General features: G+C 43.9%; 1 protein-coding gene across 5 annotated transcripts in view; it reads left to right on the forward strand.

Annotated features, from left to right (window-relative positions):
- The window catches only part of PLD5 (phospholipase D family member 5), a 324,914-nt gene that overhangs the window by 232,041 nt on the left and 67,908 nt on the right, over positions 1-24,965 (forward strand). For all 5 annotated transcript variants that reach the window (XM_084785899.1, XM_084785902.1, XM_084785903.1 and 2 more), the window contains exon 5: positions 12,273-12,400. In XM_084785899.1, the coding sequence (XP_084642025.1) occupies positions 12,273-12,400 (128 nt within the window). The remainder of the gene's footprint in view (positions 1-12,272; positions 12,401-24,965) is intronic.

Genomic DNA, 24,965 nt, shown 5'->3' on the forward strand with positions numbered 1-24,965 from the left:
GTCTTTTTGTAAATTTCCAGGTACCAATTGTCACGTGGAATACAGAGGATGAGACAGAGCCCTTGGCACAGACTAGATCTCTGAAAAGGGTGATGGAAGAGTTATGCCCAGTGTTGGGAAGCAGCTGTACTACAGGCTAAACAGTCAGCAGGTTCCTTCTCCATTAAGAATGTCACACTAAAGCCGGGTGTGGTGGCTCATGCCTTTAATCCCAGCACTCAGGAGGCAGAGGCAGGTGAGTTCGAGGCCAGCCTGGTCTACAAAGTGAGTCCAGGACAGCCAAGGCTACACAGAGAAACCCTGTCTCAAAAAAACCAAAAAAGAAGAAGAAGAAGAAGAAGAAGAAGAAGAAGAAGAAGAAGAAGAAGAAGAAGAAGAAGAAGAAGAAGAAGAAGAAGAAGGAAAGAAAGAAAAAGAAAAGAGAAGAATGTCACACCAACATCAACATGCATTCAAAAGCAACTGGGATGAATGTATAAGAAGGAGATACAACATCGTGTTAGAGGCCCAACATGAAAATTTGCCAACTTTGCCCTACAATATTCTTTTCACGAGCTGCACTTGTCCGTGTTCACTACCATGAGTCAGTGGACACAGTGGGAGAGCCCTCTCATCTCCATGGTCCCTGGAACACCCCTGCTCAGAAATCTGAAGCTGCGCTCTCTGCCTGTACAGGACACTTAGGAGACTGGCTTCCATCATACTGGAGCATATATTGAAAAGCAAATTGGAGCTAAAAATTAGAAGTTATTAACCATCAGATGAAGCCCTTTTTTTTCCCGAGCCTCCACAGAAATATTTACATTTGCCTGCTTTCTGCATTCTCTTTCCTGTGGCACGAAATATGATGGTTGCAATGCATTACTCACATGCATTTTCTTCAGGAGAATGTGGCAGGCTATCTTTGGTATTTGTATAGTGCCAAGAGCCACCCTCTGACAGTATAGGGTCATGGAATCTGGTCTTTTTGTTCCCTAATCCCCTCAGTGTTTTTGTTCTTCAGGCATTTGGAAGAAATAAACTTAGGGGATTCTCCTGAGCTGTCCCGTGCCACACCATACAAGCTCTGTTCCTCACTGGTGGGGGGAGTCACACACTCATTGCTCCCCAGTTGTGGGGTGGTAATAACACTGTTCCTGGGTTCTAGCTTCCTTATTTTTAGCTAGGATACCACAGCTGTCAACTAGACAGTTCAGTAGATTGCAGCCCAATTCCTTCTCAATGGTTTCCGCCTAAAGGATAATTCTGAAGGCGGGGGGAGGTGGGGTGGGGGTGGGGTGGGGTGTCACATTCTTCTAACAGGGGAATTGGAAAAAGGAATTCAAAACTGGAAAAAAAATGGCCACTGGAACCTATGGCTAGGCTAGTTTAGTCTGACATTTGCTATTCTTGCAATAAATGAGCCTGTATTTTAGAAGCAGGTGGGACCCCGCCCCCGTCCCTACCTTGTAGAAAAAGAGTTTATAAAAACTTTATTCAGAAATCGTATTTTGTCGAAGAGCAAAATATTTCCTATGTTGTAATTCTCTCTTCATATCACTTAGTAATATTTAAATTTCATTAACTTGAAAGCATAAGGCTTATAGGTTAGCTTGGGGGAATGTATCTCCCCAAGGCAAAAGTAATTTCTTCTAGAGACTGGGGGACAGCTCCTTACATCTTGACTAAAGACTTTAATTTTTTAAAAAATTCCATAAAACTTTAGACCAAATGGAGACCTTGTGAAAACAAATATGGAGTTTGGTCACTTTGTGGCTTCCGTGCTCTGTCGATTTACATCAGATCCCTCTGAAGCATATCTCATAATTCGCCTGTTTTAAGTAATGGAGCTCCCTTTATAGTGCAGTGATGCTGTATTTAATCCAGTACCTCTAAAACATGATTGCTGCAATGGGAAATTGATATAAAATAATAAGTCATTGTTGCTTGCTTTTATTCACAGTCTTAATGATCAAGCATCTTGTAACCATATGTCACACGAGTGTGCCTTATGTACCACAGGAATTCATTTCTAAGAAAAGTCGAAGCTGAAAAGGCAGAGACCAACATATTTGCTATCTATCAGGGACCCATCTTCTGGACCATAAATGGCATGGGAGTCTGCACAGGGTGCTTTCTTTGTAATGACACACTCATATTCATGTGTGATGTGTGACCCAATCTAGACTAGAGCATCCCCCCAATCTCATGTGCACCTACATAAGAAATGTTTACTCTGACAGTGACTATGGAAACCAGAAACATGTTCAAGTTCTTTCTTCCTTGTTTGTGGTTGTTTCTTGAAAAATCCCTCCCATTCTCTGCACTGAGTGCAGTGAGGGAAGTGGGAGGGAGGATTGCTGTTTATAGTGTACCTATCAGGGAGGTGTGTGACAGGGAGCTCTAGGCCAGAACAGCCCCTCACTGAAAGGAAGCAGGACACCAATATGGCAGGTTCTGACTCTGATTGTTGCCTGACCTGGATTTAAGGTGTCTCCATTTTCTTTCATAACCCAAACTTACTGGGTCCCATTCTCTTCCACGCACTCTCCTCTCCTCTCCTCTCCTCTCCTCTCATCTCCCTCCCTCCCTCCCTCCCTCCCTCCCTCCATCTCTCTCTGTCTCTGTCTGTCTCTGTGTCTACCCCCCCTCTTTCTCTCTCTCTCTCTCATATCCTTGGAACACTTCCTACTTCAAAGTTCTAAATTTCCCAAGCTGGATGAACTGGGTACGCACTGAGTTTTCTGTTGGGGGTAGTGAATTAACTTTAGTCACATGGGATTTAATCTTAGAATGTGAGTATTTCTCTTGGTTGTGTATGATTAGCTTGTCATGTGATAATAAAGTGCGTGCTTTGATCTCTCAGTGACTTCTGAAGGAAGTGTATCTGCACCGTGATTCTTCAACAGGAGTTGATAAATGTCTCCAGATGTGGTCAGAGCTCGCATTCCCCCACCCCCCATGGCGCTCACACCCTAATAAGGAAGACAATGCTCAACAAAGGATGAAAGGATTTTTATGGATGGTCACAGGAAACAGTTGCACATGGACTCACATTTCTCAGCCCTCCCTGCATTCACCTACCTCATCTCTTGACATGGAGGTCTCACGATAGTTACCTAAGAAAACTTTTCTTATTGAATACCCATTTTTTCAGAGAAAACTAAGGCACAGGAAGCTAAAAGCATTGCTCAGAGATCTCAGCCACTAAGTGGTAGTGGCTCAAATGAGGGCATCTGACATGAGGGCCATTTCTCAAGTCTGAGATTAGCTAGAGATGTCTTCCACATTTCCTATTTTTATCCAGATCAACCTCCTCACCTCCGTCTCCCATATAATCCTTCCATTAGGTTTACTGGTAGAACTGAGGAAAAATGTAGCGCAGTGGATGAATTTGAGGATGTCTAGTGCTAACACGTCTAGGAAGGTGCCTGTGTCATGATATGCCATTAAGATTCAGGGCCGGTAAATTCCCAGGAGGTACATCTTGAGGTAGTAGGTTAGATGCCCAAACCCTAAGCCATTGTTTTCTGCCCCATCAACTGTCTCCCCAGGGACTAGATTTAACTCCCTCACCCTCACAGTGACTTGGTTGTCACTTATGTCTGGGACTGCCTGTTCACATTGGCCTTGTCTCATATGTGATTTAATTTTTACCCATGGCACTTTCACAGTGTTTCAATATCCCTGTCTCTCTCTCTCTCACACACACACACACACACACACACACACACACACACACACACACACACGATTAATTAATAGGAACTCAGAATTAACGGCTACGGGGTGGGTGGGTAAGAAGACTGGGAAAAAAGCCAACAAGGACTTCGAGCCCTTGGAGCTGTCCAAAGCTGTCAGTAGCAAGCTTCATTCACTGAATGCAAGGTTGGCAGAAAGGAACACTGGGAAGGAACCCTTCTTCCTTCCCTTTCTATGAGTTCTGTGGGATATTGATAAAGAAATGAATTCCTATCTCATTTCCAGTGGAACACAACATTCTTGACAGAAGAATAATGTTGAAACTATTGGGTCTCAAAGGAAGGAACAATCGAAATGTCAACATTTGGGAGTTTTATTTAAGTCACGTTAGTAAGTACTGTCTCAGTGTCTGATGTTCCTTTTGTTATGAATTTTGGCTTGGAATGGAACCAGCTTTGAAGTTTAACTTAACCATACTTCCCACATAACAAAGGATTGTTCTCCTATCTTATTTCCTTCACAGTGCTGGGGTCTTTCCTGCTTATGAGGTCTATTGTGATACAATGGAAGTCAGAAGTGATTGCCTAAGCTGTAGACAGACATGAGGTGCTCACATTCATTCATTCATTCAACCATTCATTCATTCATTCAATTAGTCTGATAATTCCTTTCATGTCTATTGGACCCCTAAAACCATGCCATCTCTGTGCTGCCTTCTCAAGCTAATCAGTAAAGCCCAGACATTGATGGTATCCCATGTTCTCCTTCCTTCCATCCCTCTGCCCCTCATCCCGCCATTTATTCTATCTTATTTGCTTTTAACCTTTCATTAAAGATATTGACTCTCTTTTAATAAATGTGGTTCATGCATCATTACTGATAAGGGTAAAGTCTATATAATTATGAGAAAAGATTGTCATTGTGATTCTGGTCACGAAGCAAGTAGAGTCAAGACTTTGGTCCAAGGTTACAGATGTAGCTCAGTGCCCAGTGTTTGCTCACCACATGCAAGGCAGTGGATTGAACCCCCAGGAATGCAAAAAGAGAAAAGGAGAGTAGGGGTGAGGGAATTTGTCACTGTGGCACCAGACAAATTGTATTCTTCCCCTGAGACTCATTGCCTTGTGCTTGTCATAGACATAACACTGGAGAAGGTGCTAAATCTTCCATCCATGTACTAATCAGGCTGGACCCTGTGTGGTGTCTAAAATCAGACTGGGCATGCTCAGCGTGGCATGGCCATACATAACAATGAGCCAGTTCTTTGCTGTCCTTTTTTTTTTTTTAAGTAGGTGAAAAGATAGTGATTTTAGGAAGACACTCATGACCATTTGCTTTTAGCAACCAAGTTTGAGTGACATAGAACATACATTCAAAGTTTAAAATCTAAAGAGTTCCCCTTCAAGTAAATACACTGACAACACATATAGTGTTACAGCTCTGACCACTGTTGTCCCGCCACCCCAAATTAAATTCATCTGCCCCAAATTACATAGGTATAAAATCTTTCCATTTGTAAATAATACTTTAAAATTTTATCAGTTCCTGGAAGAATTTGTGCTTTGGTTAGAAGAAAAAAAAATAATTTTCATTTACCTTCAATCTTTGCTACAAGCACAGATTTCCTACTTTTTGTTGTTAGCATTAAAAATCATATTAAATAATTCTTGCATATTATCATTTTGATTTGTTCAATTCACTGCAACAGCTTTTGGGGTCTCCATTAGCAGCTTGTGACATGCGAGGTCTAGTCTTTTTTAATTTTAATTTATTATAATTTATTCAGATTATATCCTAAATGTTGTACCCTCGCTTTTATCTTCCCATTAACTGCCTCCCTCCCTTTTCTGCCTTATTCCCCTCCCCTAGACCTCTGACAGAAGAGGACCTCCTCCCCCACCCTATGGCCACAGCATATCAGGTCTCATCCAGATAGCCTGCTTCCCCTTCCTCTGTGTTCCCGTCCCCGGGCCTCCCCACCAAGGAGAAGTGATTAAATCGGGGTACCAGAGTTCATGTCAGAGGCAGTTGTTGGTAGTCTTTCAAGCTTAATTTTTTCCAATTCTTAGAGGCTTTGCTTTATTTTAAAGTTTCTTCTACTTTGACTTTGCTTCTTTCTCAAACTACCATGATTGGATTATACACGTAGCACTAGTGGCTTTTCTGGTTACTTTGACCAAAAACCTGGCAAGAAGCACTTTAAAGAAGTAGAGATATTTGGACTGATAGTTCCAAGGACACACAGTCTGTCATGGTAGGAAATTATAGCTATGGGAACAGGTGGCCATCTTGCTATATTACATCAGCAGTCAGGAAGCAGCAAGTCAACAGGAAGTAGGGCAGGTTATAACATCTCGAAGCCAGCCTCCAGTGATCCACTTCCTTCAGCAAGGCTCCACCTCTTAAAGGTACAGCCAACTTCCAGCACAGGGCCACCATCTGAGGAACAAATGTTCACGCACATGAACCTATGGGACACATTTCATGTTTAAATCACATTGAACATCTCTGTCAAACTCTGCCATTCCTTGCTTTGTGTTTTAGTTACCATTTTTCCCTTGTAAATTTCCCTCTCTGAAGGAACTTTTTTCTTCCCTTGTGACATTTATTGAGATATTAACTGACCCTGATAACTCTGCCACACACTGACTTTTCAATCATAGTCTCAATCTCGTCGTGTCCTGTGCCGTCAGTTATTACATCAATTAAAAAGTTTGGATCCTCATTGTTTCCAGTGCTGCCAATCAAATCATTGATTGCTTCAGTTGAATTTTTAAAATGTGTAACCATGTACACACCTTAATCCTGGTACTCAGGAGGCAAAGGCAAGTGGATCTCTATGAATTCCAGTCCAGCCGAGAACTACATAGTGAGACCCCGTCTCAAAAGCAAAAAAAAGAACAAAAGCAGAAAATGCCCAATCACGTCACCATGTAAGCTTTTGCTTGCCATGAGAGGACACTTGGCATTCCCAACTGAGAAGCGACAAGGGTTCTTTTGGCTTTCAGTTTCCTAAGTTTAGATCCAGTCTTGGTCTCTTGGTCTCTAGCTGTGACTTCTCGTCTCGTGGTTTCCAGGAGACACGGAGAGAAAGAACTCCTACAATCTCCTCCAAGAGCACACCACAGTGTCCTAATTTCCTTCCCTGAGGACTCACTCCTTGGAGGCTTCATCAGCACCTAGCTGCACCACAAGGTGGAGGTGGCCAACCTTTAACATGGGGGCCTGAGAGAATATTCAAAGTGCCTTATTCTTAGATTTTTCCTCATTATTGAAAAAAAGTGCCCTTATTGATGTCCCAATGGATGCTTGCTTCTTCCATTCCGTCTGACCAGTGTGACTTTTCTACCTGGTGAGCCTCTAAACTGTTGAAGTGCCGTGCGTAAAGGAGGCACAGGGATCACTCTCGGACTCTTGGGAGACAGGCTGTAGAGCTGGCCCGACCCACAGCGAATGGCAAGGTGAATAATGGACTCTTGGGAGACAGACTGTAGAGCTGGCCCGACCCACAGCGAACGGCAAGGCGAACAAAGCCTTGTGGGGATCAAAAGTGGTCCTCGGTCTCCTCCTCCCCAGTTTGGTGGTTGAAAGGTAGCTATAGGGCTTCAAGGAAGGGGAGGGTGGACGTCCCTAGCATGGCTTCTTGCTACTGGACCTTATCGTCCTGTAATTAATGGTGAGCCACTGTAGCAAAGGTTTCCACTGATCTGTTTTGAGTTCAGAACTTTGAATGTTAAAGAATCATTAAGAGATGTTATTAGCAGTAAATTGTTGTTTTTTAACCAGAACATTTACTTTTAAGTCAATTGTTTCTAAAATCACCATTCCTTCCTACACGTGACCTAAGTGATAGCGTAGGAAATAATAACCCAATCATGATTTTGTGCAGGAGGTGGATACCCTAATTGTCAGAAAGGAAGAGACAACTCCTAAAAACGGTGGTTCCAAACCAGAAAAGTAAAGACAGACTTTTATGAGCCAGTTACAAAATTCCTCATTACGGCCTCAGAATATTTGAAGAGATGTTGGTGGTGAGCTCTGAAGTTTCACTCTGTGTATGTGTGTATGTGTATATACATGTATATATGCACATACATGAGTGAGAATGTACATGTGTATATGATATGCACACATGTATGGTACATGCATCTATTAGTGTGTACATATGTGTGTGTGGATACATGTATACATAGATGTGTGTACATGCACAAGTATATACATAGATATGTATGTTTGTGTTTGTGAGTATGTGTGTGTGACATATGCACCATGCTATGAATGTGAAGGGTATTGATAAACATTGGATGCTGGAGTTCACCCTTCACCTTGTCTGAAACAAGGTCTCCCGTTAGCCTCTGGATGTGTCAGGTGAGCTGGTCTGCAGCTTCCAGGGAATGTCCTGTCTGTTTGCCGTCTTACCATGTGAGCACTGGAACTGCAGGTGTAAGACAGTGTGCTTGGTTTTAGTTGGGTTCTGGGGATTCAAACTCCAGGCTGTCAGGCTTGTGTGGCAAACGCTTTAACTGCTGAGCCATCTCCTTGGTCCAGGATTCACTCTTTCCACAACTGGACTATTTATTGATACTCTTAAAAAAGTTTTTTCCTCTACCTTACTGAACGGTTTGAAAGCAGAGATATGTAATTATGGGGGCACTTACTCTTTAATGTTCCCCTTTAGCCTTCAAGGCTATGAATTCTAAGTGCTGTGAAGTGAATTGATTAAACTATACTGAGTGATTTTTTAAAAGTGAGGCTTACAGGAACAAGCCGGCTGTGACACTTTTCCAAAGAGAAGATGGATTAATAAGATAGCTTCTGCACAAATCCGACTCAGGAAACATCTGAAAGCTTCTCTAGAAATCTATAATAACCAATGTGACTCCTGCTGATACTTGTGCAAGGCTCACTAGTAATTGGTTCAAAAGCTAGTGACAAATGTGTTTTTTATAATGCTATTTGGGATTCATATATATGTAAGAAAATACATTTTAGGAACAAGAGACTGGTAGCAGAGAGGTTTTTGAAAACATGATTGTCAAAACAACAGGGATACAAGGTCAAGAGCAAACACACACACACGTGCACACACACAGCTGTAATCCAGGCTTTCTCGTCCTGAGGACTGGGTTACTCTTGTTTTGGGGGTTAGTCTATGCTTTGTTAAATATCCATTAATGACCCTACTCTACTGACTGCTAATAGTATCCCCCTGACAGTTATTGCAAATCAGTAAATGTCCCCAGACATTATCCACCAGAGATACTTAATAAAACAGAAATAATATTATTATGTATTGCTTCATCTCCACATCCAATTCTGCTGGCTTTTGTGTGAGTACCTCTAGCCCTGGACAGAAATACAGATTGCTCACTGTCTTCCTTGGTCTCATCCTCCTCATGGGTTTGCCTAATACACTGACGGGGACTCCAGCTCCTTTCTGATCTATCTCTAAATGGAGCCCGTCCTGGTTGTGTCAAAGAGTACATTGCCTTGGACTGTGAAATTTTTGAAATTTTGACACTCAAGAGGATGGTTTTGGAAGACAGTATTTTTAGGAGGTTCTGAGACCGTGAACATAAGCCCTTTTGAATCAGATGGAGGCTATACATGTCTGTAGTCACTATAGGAATCCTGCAAGCACAAGGATTATGAGTTTGAGGCCAGCCTGGGCTATATAGTGAGACCCTGTCAGACAGACAGAGACATATTCAGAGACATATTTGAGAGCAGCTCCCTGCCCCATCCACTATGTGAAGACAAAGGAAGAACATGCATGCTAGAGAAAGCAGACCTTCCACTGTTAAGGAATATACTCATGGCTGCATCTTGAGCCCCTCAGCCTCTGGATCTACAAACAAGAAAACTCAGGTGTTGATAACTGTCTACTTCATAGTGCTTTGTTGAGGTAGCCTGGATGAACTAAGAACACTTTAGCAAGCCGGAATTGTAATCAGTTGGGTTAGGCCTTTCATCTTGACTTTTATGCAAAACAGAATTTTGATATACATTGTTCAATAAACATTTGCCAAAGAAAAGCCACCATTTCTTTGTATCCATGCCTAATCATTTCAGGCATCTGTGAGTATCTACAGAGGCTGTAGCCAGAGGTTCATCTAGGACCCAAATAGAAACTATTGAGGCTAAACTGCAAGGTGAAGTAGCTGCCAGTAGCAACATGTAGCAATGTGTAAGCACTGTGGGATGGAGATGTCAAAGGGGAGAGTTTACATGGATCCAGCAGCTTAGTGAGCTGGGGCTGCAGCAGACAGTGCAAGAACAGATGGGGAAGCCTGAAACTAAGAAACAGTACCCCGAAGATAACTGGTCCCCAGCCAAGATTTAACACTGTGTGAGGGGCAGACAGTAGCTCAAAGAGTTCAAATTGTTTCTAGATAAGAAGAATTTGGCTGTTGCTTGGTGCTACAGATAGAATCCAGGCCAGGTCCCAAAGGTGCCTTCATTCCCTGGCAGAACAGAGGAATGTCCTTTCTATGCTGCTGGACGTTTTATTGCTGTTGAAAAAAAAAATACATCCAGTTAAAGTTGAATCACAACCCCTAAAAGATTCACTGGAGACTTTTCCCTCTGCGCTGCAGAATGTCACTTTAGGTGAGAATAATACCGTTGCAGATGCAAATAGTTAAAATGACTAAAATAACGTGTCTATGGACGGGCTGGTCCTTCATCAAAGTCACTGGTGTCCTGATAAGAAAACAAGCCCAGTAAAAAGATAGCAGGTGGCAGGAAAGGCTGACCGAAGTGCTGCAGGTACCAGAGGCACCTAGGATCCAGGCATTAGCTAAGAAAGGTTCTCACAGGTTTCAGAGGAAGCAGGGTCTGCCTCACAGTGTTGACTTTGAGTGTCTCTTTGATAGTTTGACTTGGTTTGGTTTAGTCTGGTCTCTTCTAGTCTGGTCTGATGGTTTGGTTTGACAATACTGAGTAAACAGCCTGGGGTCATATGCACACCAGATAAGTGCTCTCCACTGTTAAACTCACCACCCAGGCCCAGTTTGGACTGCTGACTCCCAGAACTGAGACATTAAATTGTCTTAGACCACTCTGGTGCCCTGGCATGGCAACCCTGTGGAGACCAGGACCATCTCCAAGGCCCAAGTGACCTTGCTCTCTGTGTCTCCTCCATAAAGACTCAGCTCCCTCCACAGTTGTCATGGATGAAGACCTCCTGTTCTAGTGTTCAAATTCGGCTGTACCTGGTGGCTTCTCCCTGGGATCCATCACTCTTCCTCAGACACTCTTATGCCGGGATGGCTAAAAGCTAAGGACCACATGGCTGTTGCTTCCAGAATTCAAAAAGAAAGAAACAAAGCTGTTCTCTCAGAGAAAATCTGCCTGTGTGTTCCTGTCCCCACAGATCCTACTCTATGACTCCTCTTTCATCCTTGCCTCACGGAGCCAGGAGAGACGTATCTGTGTTTTCCCTAGTGAGAGGCCAAGTTCATGGTGTAAATCACCCTCTTTCTTTTCAAATATCCCAGTGATGTTCATATGTATTCAATGTTATTTACCCCTGGGAATTGTGATCCTGACAAGGAAATGTGTCAGTGGCATATGTACTCTTCATCAGTTCTGAATACATGAAGGTAGACTACCTTAGTTCATTAAATACACACATGTAACTCTGCTCTTTTAAGAGAATTGACTTTAATACACTTACAATGGCCTTGCAACAGAATGAACTAATGCTGTAAATGCATTGGGGTTGGCAATACTTCTAGACATGGCAGCAGATTATACCACACTCTGATTAAAACTACAGGTCAGATTCAGCTTTTAAGGTGTTTCTGGTTTTTCATGACAGTCTCAGTGATGGTTTACTGCTCTGGGTTCCATCTCATTAAGACCTGGATGATCATGGCTTGCATTAATAATGATTAATTAAAGGGCAAGAAGAGACCAAATTCAAATTACATCATGAGTATGGTAAGTGACGATGTAAAGACAATGGAAAGAGTAGAAGACTGAAGTAAGGTACGGAGGCATAAGCCAGTTGGTTCCTACTGAGACCTGGGTTATGTTGAATGAGACGTTCTTTTAAAAGTTACAAAATGTAGCTGGGCACAGTGGTATACTCTGGTAATGCCAGCACTCACGGAGGCACAGGCAGGAGGATCTCTGTGAGTTCAAGGCCAGCCTGGTCTACAAAGCTGCCCAGGAAAGCCAAGGATACACAGAGAAACCCTGTCTTGAAAAAAAAAGTAATTAAATTACAAAATTTTATTGCCATTATTCCAAAATAAGAAGGAGTGGGTATTATACGAATCTCACCATCCAGATAACTAGCAGAACGGGCATCTCTGCCAGTCTGGGTGACTTGAGAAGCCTTGGTCTTATCACAATGGGCGGCGCCTGCTTACATAAACATGGGCAAATCCTTTTTCTTCTTTTATCATGGGGACCAAAGTAGCATCACTAGAGCCTTCACCACCTCAGCCTATGCAAACACCTGGCTTCTACTAGCCTCTGCTGTGGTGAGCACACCCCTGGGCGTTAGTGCTCATAGATGCCTGATTACTGGTAAGCGCAGGGCCCAGAAGAAGAGGCTGACTGCTGTCTGCTTGACTTCCTAGGAGCAGAAGTGACGTACATGAACATGACTGCCTACAACAAGGGCCGGCTGCAGTCGTCCTTCTGGATCGTGGACAAGCAGCATGTGTACATCGGCAGCGCCGGCTTGGACTGGCGCTCGCTCGGACAGGTAATCCTTCTGCCTTACCTAAACGTGTGTGGCGATCAAAACGTCTGCCTCCGGAGAGCAGCACTCAGACACTTGCGGCACTTGTTGTTGTTGTTGTTGTTGTTGTCATCGTTGTCGTTAATTTAGGATGTCAAGCACTGAATTCAGCATGCTTTCTACCACTGAAGCATGTGCCCCAATTCACTGTTTTTTAGGTTTAGCTGCCTGAAAAGGCTTGACTTTGTTTAATGGGAAAGGAAAACCTTTCCTTGGGAGAATCATTTTATCAAATAAATGGAACCCAAACGCTACTGTGAGCATCTTCAGAACAAGTTACATACAAGTAATAGTACCCAGACTCGAGTCTTAGGGATGACACCGCACCGTCAGTGAGACAGGAAACCATGCCAACTCAACACAGAACAGTGTGATTTAGGGCAGAAATCAAGTGAAGTGTTCCTGTAGACAGTCTGAAGATAGAAATGCTATCATCTCGCGCTTTCCAGCTAATTAATGCCAAATATCTTGAAACTAAATTTAGGAAGTCTTGTAAGTTTCGTATATTTGTGCTTGTCAGGGCTGGTCCAGAGAAGATTATAAAGCTGTTATGTTTCCATGTGTCTATAGGAACGGGAAGCTCCTAGTCTCTGGGTGCTTCGGGGTCCTGACCACTCATGCTACAGAGGCCACACATGCCCATTTTTGCTGGGTTTCGAGTAAGTGGCACGAAGGGGAGGCGGCATCAGAGTGCTTGTAGTTCTCTGTGACCCATGGAGAAAGATGGTGTTGTGTGAGATGGCTGGAAATGGGAGATGGTGTTAGTGCTGTCGGCTTCGCATGTGTAAGCGTTTAGCTCTCTGATTCCACTCTTCCCTTCACCTTCTTAATAACCCACTGCCTTTCCAGCTCACTCTCACTCTGGTTCTCCTACTTTACGGTGAGGCAGGCCAGAACACTCAGTAATAGAAGAAATAAGCGGTACACCAACAGGATGTCAGCGGTCCAGTTGTTTCCCTCTGCACAGAAGAGATGGCATACAGCTACAGGGAACATGCTGAGTGCGTTGGTGTCACATTAAGGAATAAGACAGAACTTCCTCTTGAGATGGACCAAGAGCAAACCACGTTTGCATTCTCCATGACTTCCCTTGTGTCATTCATTGACTGAAGCCTGTGGCTACCAGCCAGTCTGTAGTTGGTGTGATGTGCCCTTGTTGCCTGTCTGTTGGTCTGTCTGTTTGTCTGTCTATCACATCTAACAGTGTTGCCTGTCCCTACCAAGGGGCTTTACTCTGTATTTGTTGAACGGCACAGAAAACGTACGGGGAAAGAATGAGAGAGCCTTGACAGAAATCTTTAACAGGGGTTTACAAGGGAAGAAGTCACTTTGCTAACCCAGAATAGCACTCAAAACCACAAACAGATGTCATCAGCCTCTGTCCAACGTTTACAGTGGATACTGGTTTTATTTGAGGTTGCTTTCAACCTGATGTCTGCTTTCAGCAAATGATTACCACAACACACGTGCACACATGCGCTTGCACAACACACACACACACACACACACACACACACATACACACACACACTATTCCTGGGTCAGGGCATGAAAGAGCCTACAACTGAAGATTAATATGTGCTTATCCTAGGCTGTATAAGCTGATTACATGGACAATTGGCATAGTAAGCTTATTACATTGTTTGCTTAAAGGCAGGCTCAACTGAAACAAGCTGAATACACAGTAGAGGAGCAGTTTGCTTGCATTGTCTTAAATAATCTCAAGGCATTTTATAAACATGGCTGCAAGTCTGGCAAAAGCTCACTGTCTTCTGAGGCAAGAAGTGTCTTCACACCACAACCACATCGCAGCCAAGGTTGGTTTTTCCTAGTTTCAATTTTAGAAGACAGTGGATGTAATCTAGACTGACTACTGTTGCTAATATGATAGTCTCACACCCAAGCCATAGATGCGACCACTAAGGAAAAAAATGTAACAATTCTCTGGGAGAGGAAAACACCATCAAAGAAGACATTACTGATTTTATATCTACTCAGAAAATTAAAAAGGGCTGTCTATAGAATTAACATTGTTCTGGGGAGGCTAGAGCAGAAGCATGTGTGTGTTTATGGGAAATATTTAAGCCATATGATGGTCTCCATCTGGGCTTTCTTGTGGAAAAATGTGTTCCTCTGATGGTTGTAAATTTAATAACAAACCAAACTCCTTGTAGATCAGAGATGTGGTCTAAGACAGGAGAAGGGGATCCTTTCCTAAATGCATCCACTAACATGTCAGACACTGAGCCTATGAATATTTTTAAAGATTTTATTTTTTTAAGGGATGTGTGTGTGTGTGTGTGTGTGTGTGTGTGTGTGTGTGTGTATCCAAATAAGTGCAGGTGTCCTAAGACCAGGGACATTGAATACCCCAGAACTAGAGTTACAGACAGTTGTGAGCTGTCAGGTGTGGGTATGGGGAACCACAAACCTGGGTCCTTTGTAAAAGCACTGTGTAATCTTAAGCATTGAACTATCTCTATAGTTTCTGGTTTTTTCATTTGTCAAAACAATCTAATGTTAGATATTATTTCTATATTCTGGTAATCCCAGACAAATAAGGAAACAGACAGATTCTATTCCTATGCTTTAATCATTCACAATAATAAAATATACTTTAATCTGTTTAGGGTCAATTTTGACAGTCTTAGATCAACAGTTCCATCAGCCAAATCTATGTCTGTAGTTCTTAGCAATTTGGAGTGCTTGTAACAGTCAACCCAAAGTTACAATTTTTTATTTTGTGGCCGCTAAACAAAACTCTTAACTAGGGTTTTATTGCAGTGAAAAGACACCATGACCATGACAAATCTTAAAGGAGAACTTGTAATTGGGGCTGGCTTACCGTTTCAGAGGTTTCTGTCATGGCAAGAAACATGGCACTGTGCAGGCAGACATGTTGCTGGACGATCCTTACATCTTGGTGTGCAGACAGAAGGAGACTGTGACACTAGGCCCAGGTTGAGCATCTGAGCCCTCAAAGCTACCTCTGCAGTGACACACCTCCTCCAATAGGGTCACAGCTACTCCAACAAGGCCACATCTCCTAATAGTGTCACTCCCTATGAGCCAAGCATTCAAACACCGTGAGTCTGTGGGGGCCATTTCTATTCAAACCACAAAGTCTAAGACAAATCTTGGTCCTATGCTTTTAGCCATCTTCCCTGGGCTCCACCTGGAGCAGACTGCACTCTTTTGATGTCGGTGTCGCAGAGATACCATCTGGAGAGCAGGAGGGCGTTAAGGTTCTTTCACAAGAACATTTGCACTCCTGGTAGTTCCCCTGCATCAACTGCCACTCACCCTGGACTTCTTTCTCCCTAGTCCTTCTTGTTCTTCTCCATACCTGAGCACAAATGCTGCCTCCTCTCTGGCCCACCTTTCCCACATCACTCTCGTTTTTGTGTTATTCTACATGAGGGGGGCACAGTAAAGAAACCACCAAAATGGCTGGCTCATGATTGGGGAAGGTTTTTATTGTGGATAAGAGAGAGAAAATATCTTGAGACATCTGGATAAATCCAGAGCAGAGAGAGAAAAGGGAGGACTGGACATGGCCTAGGCTCTCTGTGAGAGAAAGGAGAATAGTGGAGAGAGAGAGAAAGGGAAATGGTGAGAGTATAAGGAGAGGGGTACCACACCCCACCCCATACCCCACACCCCCCAGGCCCTCTAAGAGAGTGAGATCTGAGGTGAGAAGGGCCAGGAGACTAGCCTGGGGTTTGAAATGTATACGAAGGGCACTTGTGAATAGGGACTGAGGGAGCCTAGAGGCTGGTGTGGACTTTGATATGCTGATAGTTGCCACAGCTGTCTGTCCATGGAGAGCCATATGCTTCCTCATTGCCAGAGGCAGGGGAAATGACCCTGTTTGGCAGAGGAGACCCCAGTTCACAAGTTCCTGAGGAATACTGGCTTTTATCTAACAGCCAGAAATCCTTCCATAGTCCAGCTTGAACTGAGCCTAGACTGTCATTTCTGGACAGATGCTCTTCCTAAGACCTTTTACTCTGCACTAAAGACCTTTTACTCTACACTATGGTTCCTTTCAACCATAATACATCTCCCAAAAGTCAAGTTCAGCTTATGCCATCAGATTTACATTTTGTGAGTTCTTCTAGTGAAATCTAAGATTATTGTTAATAACGATCATCTTAAATCTATGACAAGAAAAAGAAACTATAGAGCTGACCTTCCAGTCCCCATGCACTATGAGCTTTTCCTGTCTGGCTTCTATCTAAGCACATGACAGGAACCATTCCATTTTCACCATGTCTCTTGCTTGGAAATAAGTCTATCATCACTTCATTCTACAGAGGAAGAGAGGCCATGGGTCAGCTTGAGGTCATGTGACCTTCCAGTCAAAGGTGAAGCTAAAATTCAAACCTATGCCCTGTAATACTAAACTTTTCCCTTTTATTTGACCTTGACCTCCATTAATTTTGAAAAATTGGATATGCTTAGCAAGAACTATTTTTTGCTTTACTCTGTTGGGGGTGAGAAAAAACAGTATCACAATTTTTTTCAGAACTCCTGTCCACTTCCATCTGGTAATGTGCCCTTGGTGATGGTGGTGGCCATCGAATGGCATCTAACTGCTCCTCATGCCTGAAGGTTTGCAAACTCCCTACATCTCTGGGATGGATTGCAAAGACCAGAGGCTCTCTGTGCATGTTTGCTTCTGCATCCTTCACATCCTGTTGTTCCTTCAAGGACTCTCTTAGAATTCTCATCCACAGGGAGTCATGTGGGAAGAAAGAAAACCTCTCCACACTTCCCACTTCACAAATACCTCAAAACACCATGGAGGAAAGAAAACTGTAGCTCCATGAAAGAAGTGAACAAAAGGCCAACTAGTGTGAGAGGCTGAAAGGAAAGCACACAGTAGTCCCAGGCTCTGGAGGCGTGAGGCTGAAATGGGAGAAGCTGGGGAGGGAAATATGAAAATCAAGCTTTTAGAAAAAAGTTACATTTATAATCTTTGAACAAACCCTCCTAGCTTGCAGTTGAAAGGTGGGATTCAATAGGTCCATTGATATGAGGAACCTGGCAACTCTGGAAAAGAGAAAGACTTAAATAGTGTTCTTTAATGTAATTGCAACAAACAAGAGCAGGCCTTTTTAAACCTGGAGCATGCACACATTTTCATCCTAGCTACTTTTATCGTAGAAGGAATTCAAAGGTGCACAGGAAGATAAGTCAGCTCTTGAGCAGGGGAGTGTGGGGGATGATGAGAGCAGAACCTGTCTCTGCCTCCCCAGAGCTGGCATCACAAGTACATGATCCCATGTCTGAGGTGGCTTCTGAGGGGTTGGGGCTGACACTTGGGTCCTTCATGGTTACCCAGGAAGCAATTTACTGACTGATCCATTTTCCCAGCCCTTGAGTCTGTCTTGTTCCTTTTTTTTTTTTTCCACTCAAAGAAAAGGTCAGAGACAGGGTGCTGAAGCTCCATCGTGTGTGCAGTAAGCAAGAGTCACTGGTGCAGGCAGATCTGCCTTTCCTATTTGCTGCTAGCACTGAGCTGATGTTTTTCTTAACATTCACGAGCATCTGAAGGTATGTTGTAAGCTCCTAGGGACGAGGGGCACCTGAAATTCAGGTACCAATTATCAAGACCAAAATGTAAATGAAAAGTCAAAAGGCAATTCATCTGCAAATACAGCAGGGAATCATTAATAGTCCTTAGACAACATTTAACAAAGGAAAGCAAATAATTAGTTCTCCTTTATTGGCCGGGAGATTACCTGAGCAGATCAGAAAGGCTGGTTTTTTGTTTGCATGTGCATTTTAAAGTAAATGAGGGGGCGGAAGTCCCTGCTTTTAATAAAATATATGTATTAGGAAACCGTGTTTTCAATAACAACGCTGGGCAAATTTTCCTCAGTTTCAATAGTGGCAATTCTGAATGTAATATTATTCAAAGAAGCATAAGTAAATCTTTTCTTCCTGTCTCCTATGGGAACCATTTCTTACAAATTCACTGAATTGTCTCCTGCCTCCGTTTATGTGGTGACACGGAGGAACAAGGGTTTGTTTCACCTTGCTCCTGCCCTTCCTAGCACAAGGAACAGTTAGTTGCACCGTCATTTCTGAGGAAACTTTACGTCTGAGCTTGTATTCAATGTCCTGTCCGCCTTCACTTTCTGTTCTATATAGCATGGCAGCATCAGGTCTCCTAATATGGCTTGAGAAGTCTATCCTGATCATTTAAGGCAAGGGCTGCTGCTAGCTTTTCTTTCTCCAGCCTCACTGTTCATGTTGGCTGTTTCTAAGCTGTTGATTCTGTAGCAAGACATAGGGGTTGAAAGAAATCTGATTTTTTTTCCCTTGCTCTTATAGTTGTATGGCCCAGAGCAAATTATGCCACCACCTTGAGTTTTCATTTGTTCATCTCTACAGATGACCTAACAGCAATGATCTCTGAAGTTGCTGGGGAACCATATGAGTTCCAAAATTATATTGGGAACCACACCCAAAACATGGGGACTGTCCAGGGACCGTGCCCACTGAGCTGAGGCCAAGGAAACAGAGTTATCTAGGCCAACAAGGAATGCCAGTATTAATGCTTGTTTCATGGCATCAGTGATGGTGCCATCGATCTCTCTCACAACCACATGGCCTTCTTAACAGTACAGAAGGGGAGCAATGGCACCACAGGGACACGGCCCACTGGTTGTGATCCACTGAAAGCAAGGCTTTATTTCATAGTCTTTATCAAAGGCAAGGCCCAGATAACTAACCAAAGTGAAACAATAAGGAGGAAAGTAGAGCTGAAACCATAGTTTTTTGGAAACTAGACTTGGGTTTTCATGTGAATCAGACCAGTGCTCACAAGAAGGAGTCAAGGGGAAATGTAGACCCTACAATGGAGGAACGTTTCAAGCTGGGCTCTGAGTAATCCACACCTGCTCTATCAGTTTTAAGTTGGAAGCAAAGGAAGCTAGAACTCACCCATCAAGCTCTGGCCCCTGGTGCTGATCGCCAAAAATGCTGTTATGGGCTTCTGGCAAGAACTGTGGGAGCCAGTAGAGCCCTGGCTGGCTGCTGCAAGTTGTAGGTTAGAGTTCCAACTTTACATGTTGTCTGGATGACTTCTGGCTATATATTCAAGATCAGAGTTAGGGTAACAATGTCTTCAACCCCACGTACAATTTCCCCATAAGTTAGTTTTTCAATCCCTGGTAGGTATCTAAGAGCCCACACTGAAGATCATGGCAAATGTCATCTGAATACTGCTAATGACATAAAATCCTTGTTTCCTTCACTTCTGCCCATCATCTCCCCCTCTCTCTTGCCCCCTCCCCACCCCAATCACTTGAGTCTCGACTCATATTTGGGCTTACGTTGGTTGATTCTTGCTTTTGAATCCTTGTTTATCAATTTCCAAACTAACTCCTTGACTAAGGGTCAAATAACATGATGGTTCCCATTCCGTGATCTTCTTAGAGGAAGAAGATTTCAGTTTCCCAAATCCCTGTGGTAACCTCCTGGGAAGAAGCCTTAGGTAGAATCCTCCATAAGATGTAGACACACACACACACACACACACACACACACACACACACACACACACACACACTGTGGGGGAGCAGAAGCTGGCCCTAGATCCTTCCCTGAGTGTAGAATTGCCTGTCAGAGTCTCAGAGACTCATCTTAGACAGATGGAAAATGGCAGCTTTACATGTTTTTGTTTTCAAGTTATTTTTAGTTGTCATTGTCATTTCTGTAGTGTTTGTGCACAGCACTAGGAAAAAGTAAGAGCTAAAGGAAAGGCATAGCTCACTGTTTCAAACAGAAACAAAAAACAGGAGGAACTAAAGAATAGGAGGGCATGGCCTGGGAACATCTTCTAAGAAAAAGAAAATCATTTAAGGGAGCTTGTCTCTCTTCCTAATTATACCAGAACCCTCCCAAGACAGCACCTTTCATCGGTGACAAGTTTCTGCTGCACACAAGTGACAAGGGCTCACTTCTGCCTGTGCACTTTAGTCTTGAATTTCTCTTAAACACCTTCTTTGCTGTTAATCCCAAATCTTCTCCTAAGCCTTTGGTTAAGGTCTGGGCTACATGCTCTCATAGACTCCAGCAAAATAACAGCAATTCACAGTAAGGTGTGTATGAGCACCGCACCCAGTGCTTATCCCATCAGAACACTGAAAAGTGAGGACCTTGGCCTCTGAGGCCAGCCATTCCCAGAGCTCCCTGACTTGGTCTTGGATACAATGGGGTAGTGACACCTAACTAGAACCCTATCTAGAACTTTCATGAAGAAGTGTAGCATTGGACCCTTCCAGTCTAAACCCACCACAGATGCACAGAGGACCTATCTGTGTTTTTTTTTTCTAAGTAGCTCTACAGTTTTTCCACCCCTTGGAGAGTAAAACTCTTAAGTGAAGTACTATTACAGAAAATAAGAATAACTACTGTTGTGGATTTTGAATAGTCCCTTTTATGTTCATTTATCTGATTCTCTCAAAGCCGATGACAGCAACAGGAACCTTTGTTATGGTCCTAGAGTCACAGATGAACTGAGAATCAGATTAAACAGCTAACCTAAGGACATCGTGGCAGGAAGTGGCCACACAGTGGCAACTGCTCTGGTTTCCACCGTGGAAAATGAACAAGTAGTGCCCTGGTGAGAGGCACTGGGACGATTGGCTTGCTGCTCCAGTTTCTAGGCAAAGACTAAACAATGAGACAAATGCTTCCTGTGGTCCCAATTCCAGAAGCAATCTGGGGAGCAGTGGCACTGGCTCTGTGCCATTTGCAAAGTGAGGCTCTCAGTGGAGACTGTTCCACTGTGGCTGGCCTTCTCCAGGGGGTTTGCTGTCTCCCCAGAAGAAGCTATTCAAACCCCTTGACTTTTTTCTCGCCGTCTTAGACATCACCCACAAAGCATCCCCGAGTCCTCAAATGTCCCCCAAGCAATATTAGGAGTCAATTAGTTTTCCATTACTTTGACCAGTGCCTGCCATGATCAATTTATAAAGAGAAATTTTTAATTTTGTATTTTGAATTTTTCTAAAAGTGGTAAAGATAGACTTTTGCCAGTATGCTGCCAAAGGCGGTAGGAGGATCACAGTGTGCAGCAGAGCTCAATTGTATACACGAATGTAGGGCTCAGGGTTTATTCCTTGCAAGTAGGGTCAGGTGCATCAGTGGATGGACAGTTGCCAAGAGGAGCTCTAAGTAGACTAAATTGCTGAACAGAATTCTTCCTAAGGCCAGGTCAAAGACTTTGATAAGGCGTGGATGACTTCATCATGTTCCATGGGTAAGGAGAAACATTGCTAAAAGGAATTACCAGGATGCTTGCAAAAATAGCCTATGCAGGCCAGAGGCCAGGATCAAGGAAAAGACTTTGATGAAGTGAGGGTCAAAGGAACGTGTTTAAAGTTTGGTGGCAAGGATTTTGTCAGTCTCTGAGAATAATCTATTTTGAGTCAAAGTTGTATTCATTTAAGTCCATGGTGGGTTGGCGCTATAGTGAGGTAGAACATTGTGGCAGGTGGGCAAGGTGGTACACAACCCCATCACAGACAGGAAGTGCAAGACAGGAAGAGGAAGAACCTGGGGTCATATGATTTCAATAGCATTTCCTCAAAGTCCTGAAGGTCTTCCACTGGCTCTGCTTCCTCAAGGGTCTACCTCATCCACTCTAGTGTGGTAGTGTCACTGTAGGAAGCAAACCATTGACACATGGACCTTTGGGGATATGACAGATTTGAGTCACCTAGGAGACACACAGCTGGGAGTGTACTTGTGGACTTTCCAGAGAGTTTTAATGGAGGAAGGTATAACTACCCTGAATATGCTGGCACCATCCCATGGGCTGGGGTCCTAGACTGAAGAAAAAGAAAGCCTGTTGGGAGCCAGGACTCCCTGCTCTCTTCCCGCTCTGGCTAGATGTGAGGAGCCCCAGACTTGCTCTCCCTCACCATGAACTCTGCCACACCTTCATGTCTGCGGTGGACTGTGACTCCTTGAGCTGTGAGCCAAAATAAATTGCCTCCCCTCAAGCTGCTTTCTGTAGGGGCACAGTAGTGACACAAGTAACTAATACATGAGACAGCCAGATCCTGATGATAGCAGTAAGAATTTGTAGAGAAGAACTAGAAAATCACTTCTACTCTTTATTACTGACTCATTTTATATAGACCATGACAGACATCGTGAATCAGCTTATAAGTATATAGCAAGTAAAAGAAAAAGAACAAATAGCAGGTAGTGGGTAGATAGCAGAATATCTAATCAGGCACTACGGCATGCAGAAGCAATAGTCTTGCTCACCCCCACCATGGGATACACACTAGTGACCTCTATTGGAAATGATTTACTTCCTAGCTATTCTCAGAGGTACAGTGTTTCTAATACCCTTTGCCGGTTTGCTGTTCTTTCTCTTTATCACACTGTCAGGAAGGCAGCCTGTTCCAGGACAAGAAATCTCAGAGGCACTTGGATAAACACGAGGAGTCTGAGGCAAAGGGTCCTGCTTTGTTCTCAGAGTTGGCTCACAAGAAGCACAAATAGCTCATGACAATTGACCAATGTAATACGCTAGAGAAATAAAAATAGAGACTAGGGAAGTATAGCCTTGGTGTCCATGAACTTGGAATTTGAAGGAAGAGTCTGGTTAGAGAAATGGCCGAAGGAATAAAGAAGAGTTAGCCTGTGCCAAGAAAGGAATGAGCAGGCTGCCGGGATAAGTGATGGTGGAACCGTAGGAAGCACCAGATCATTTTTGTCTTTCCTGTCACAAAGGGAGGAGCCTCTAAAGATGCAGAACATAAACCTGTGAGATGGTAATTGCCATTGATGACAGAGCCTGACTCTGTGGAGGAATGAAGGACTTGCAGAACCTTCCTAGCTTGGCTTATCAGGGAGCTTATAGGGAGGCCCCGAGTATCCAACACCAACACAGTGGTTTGAGAGCCAGGGAAGAGCCCACACATTCCCTCAGCTCCTTCTCCTTTCTTTTCCTTCCTCACCATTCTGGGCTCTGTATTCCATCTCCTCATCCACCATGCCACCACCAGAACCTTCAGTAGCCCCAAGAATGTCAAGACCCTCATCTGACTGCCTTCTCTGCCCCAGTAGCTAACGGCTTCCATGCCATGAGGCTCTGAAGCCCAACGGTCTGCCTCCATGTGAGTGTTTTCTTACTTTTTGACAAACTCCCCTCACCACCACCACCCCTAAAAAATGCTGTGACTAGGCACAACAGGAATGTGTTTAGTCTCGGCTCTTAAACATCTCTCTTGTAGCTTCTGCTAGAAGTGCAGTGAAACATCTGGACACAAACATCTGAACTGTCTGTGGTTAGGTCACTCCGATTGAGCTGTGCACTGGACAAGGATGGGATTAGGTATGGCTAAAGGCAGCACGTGGGAAGAGAGGCTGGGTTTGCAGCCTCCCATGGTGGTCAGCCGTGCACATCAGAACCCGGAGAGGCCCATGCAATGGTGATGTCATCCCCCTTGAACCAGGAAGCTGGGTGGCAGGGGAAGATTCAGACATTTTCATTTGAAGATACCTAGAAGAAATGTAAGAGGCAACGTCATCTAAGTGGTTAAGCCCCAAGCTCAGTGAGGAAGGAGACAGATGTGCTACCGTGTGAGTACGCAGCCCTTACACCCTGGCAGAGTTGCCAGCGTCCTGCCTGGTCACACGTACTAGTAGGCTCTGTAAAGGTTTTGGCGGGAAGGCATGGGCCTCTCTTTTCTTCTTTGTTCTTTCCTTCCCTCTCTGTTTCTACCCCAGGTTCTGCATCACCCCCACTCACCCACCCACTTCACCTTTTCCGGTCTATCTATGCCTATTTTTTTTTCTTTCTCTCTTTCAAATTTTGGCTGGTTTGATTGTTTTTACTGCACTCAGGGTGCAACCCAGGATCTAGCCCATGGTTAACAACCACCCTACCAGGGATCTATATTCATCTTCTTTTTCTGTTTTTTTTTTTTTAAACCAAGATGGAGCCTGGCTTCTCTGCTTCCTAGCTGTGAGTTTTTCTGTACGCCCTTCCGTCTATCACTTGTCTTTTCCCAGTCTTTTCCGTGCCTCTCCTCTCCCCATACCCAGATTCATTCCTTTCTTCACAACCATGTCTGTTCTTTCTTCCTCCCTGAAGATAAGTATCACTGAACTTCCTTGAACATGTAAGTAAATCACGATTCACGTCCTAACCCTAACCGTGAAAGGTGGGAGAATAGAAAGGTGTTTACGGCACCTCCAAGGAAAACACGGGCACAGCTCATGCAGCTTGGGCCATTGCTCTGGTCCTGGGCTTCTGGTTAAAGCCAGGAGGAGGCCTCAGATGGCATCAAGCTACCCCCTATTCTGATCTGTCACCCACACATTTCCATATGAGTAAGGTCACTTGCCCCTCTTCGCTTCCATTGGTGGTCCACAGGCCGCCTATGAAGGCAGATTCAAAGCATTCCAAAGAACTGCCTCTTACTACACCCTGTGAGAGCCCAGCAGAGGATCAGGTCCAAGACTGTCTTGTATCTGAAGCTCAAGCACCATG

The sequence above is a fragment of the Acomys minous genome, assembly GCF_964271855.1.
Source record: "Acomys minous genome assembly, chromosome: 1".
Classification (NCBI taxonomy): Eukaryota; Metazoa; Chordata; class Mammalia; order Rodentia; family Muridae; genus Acomys; species Acomys minous.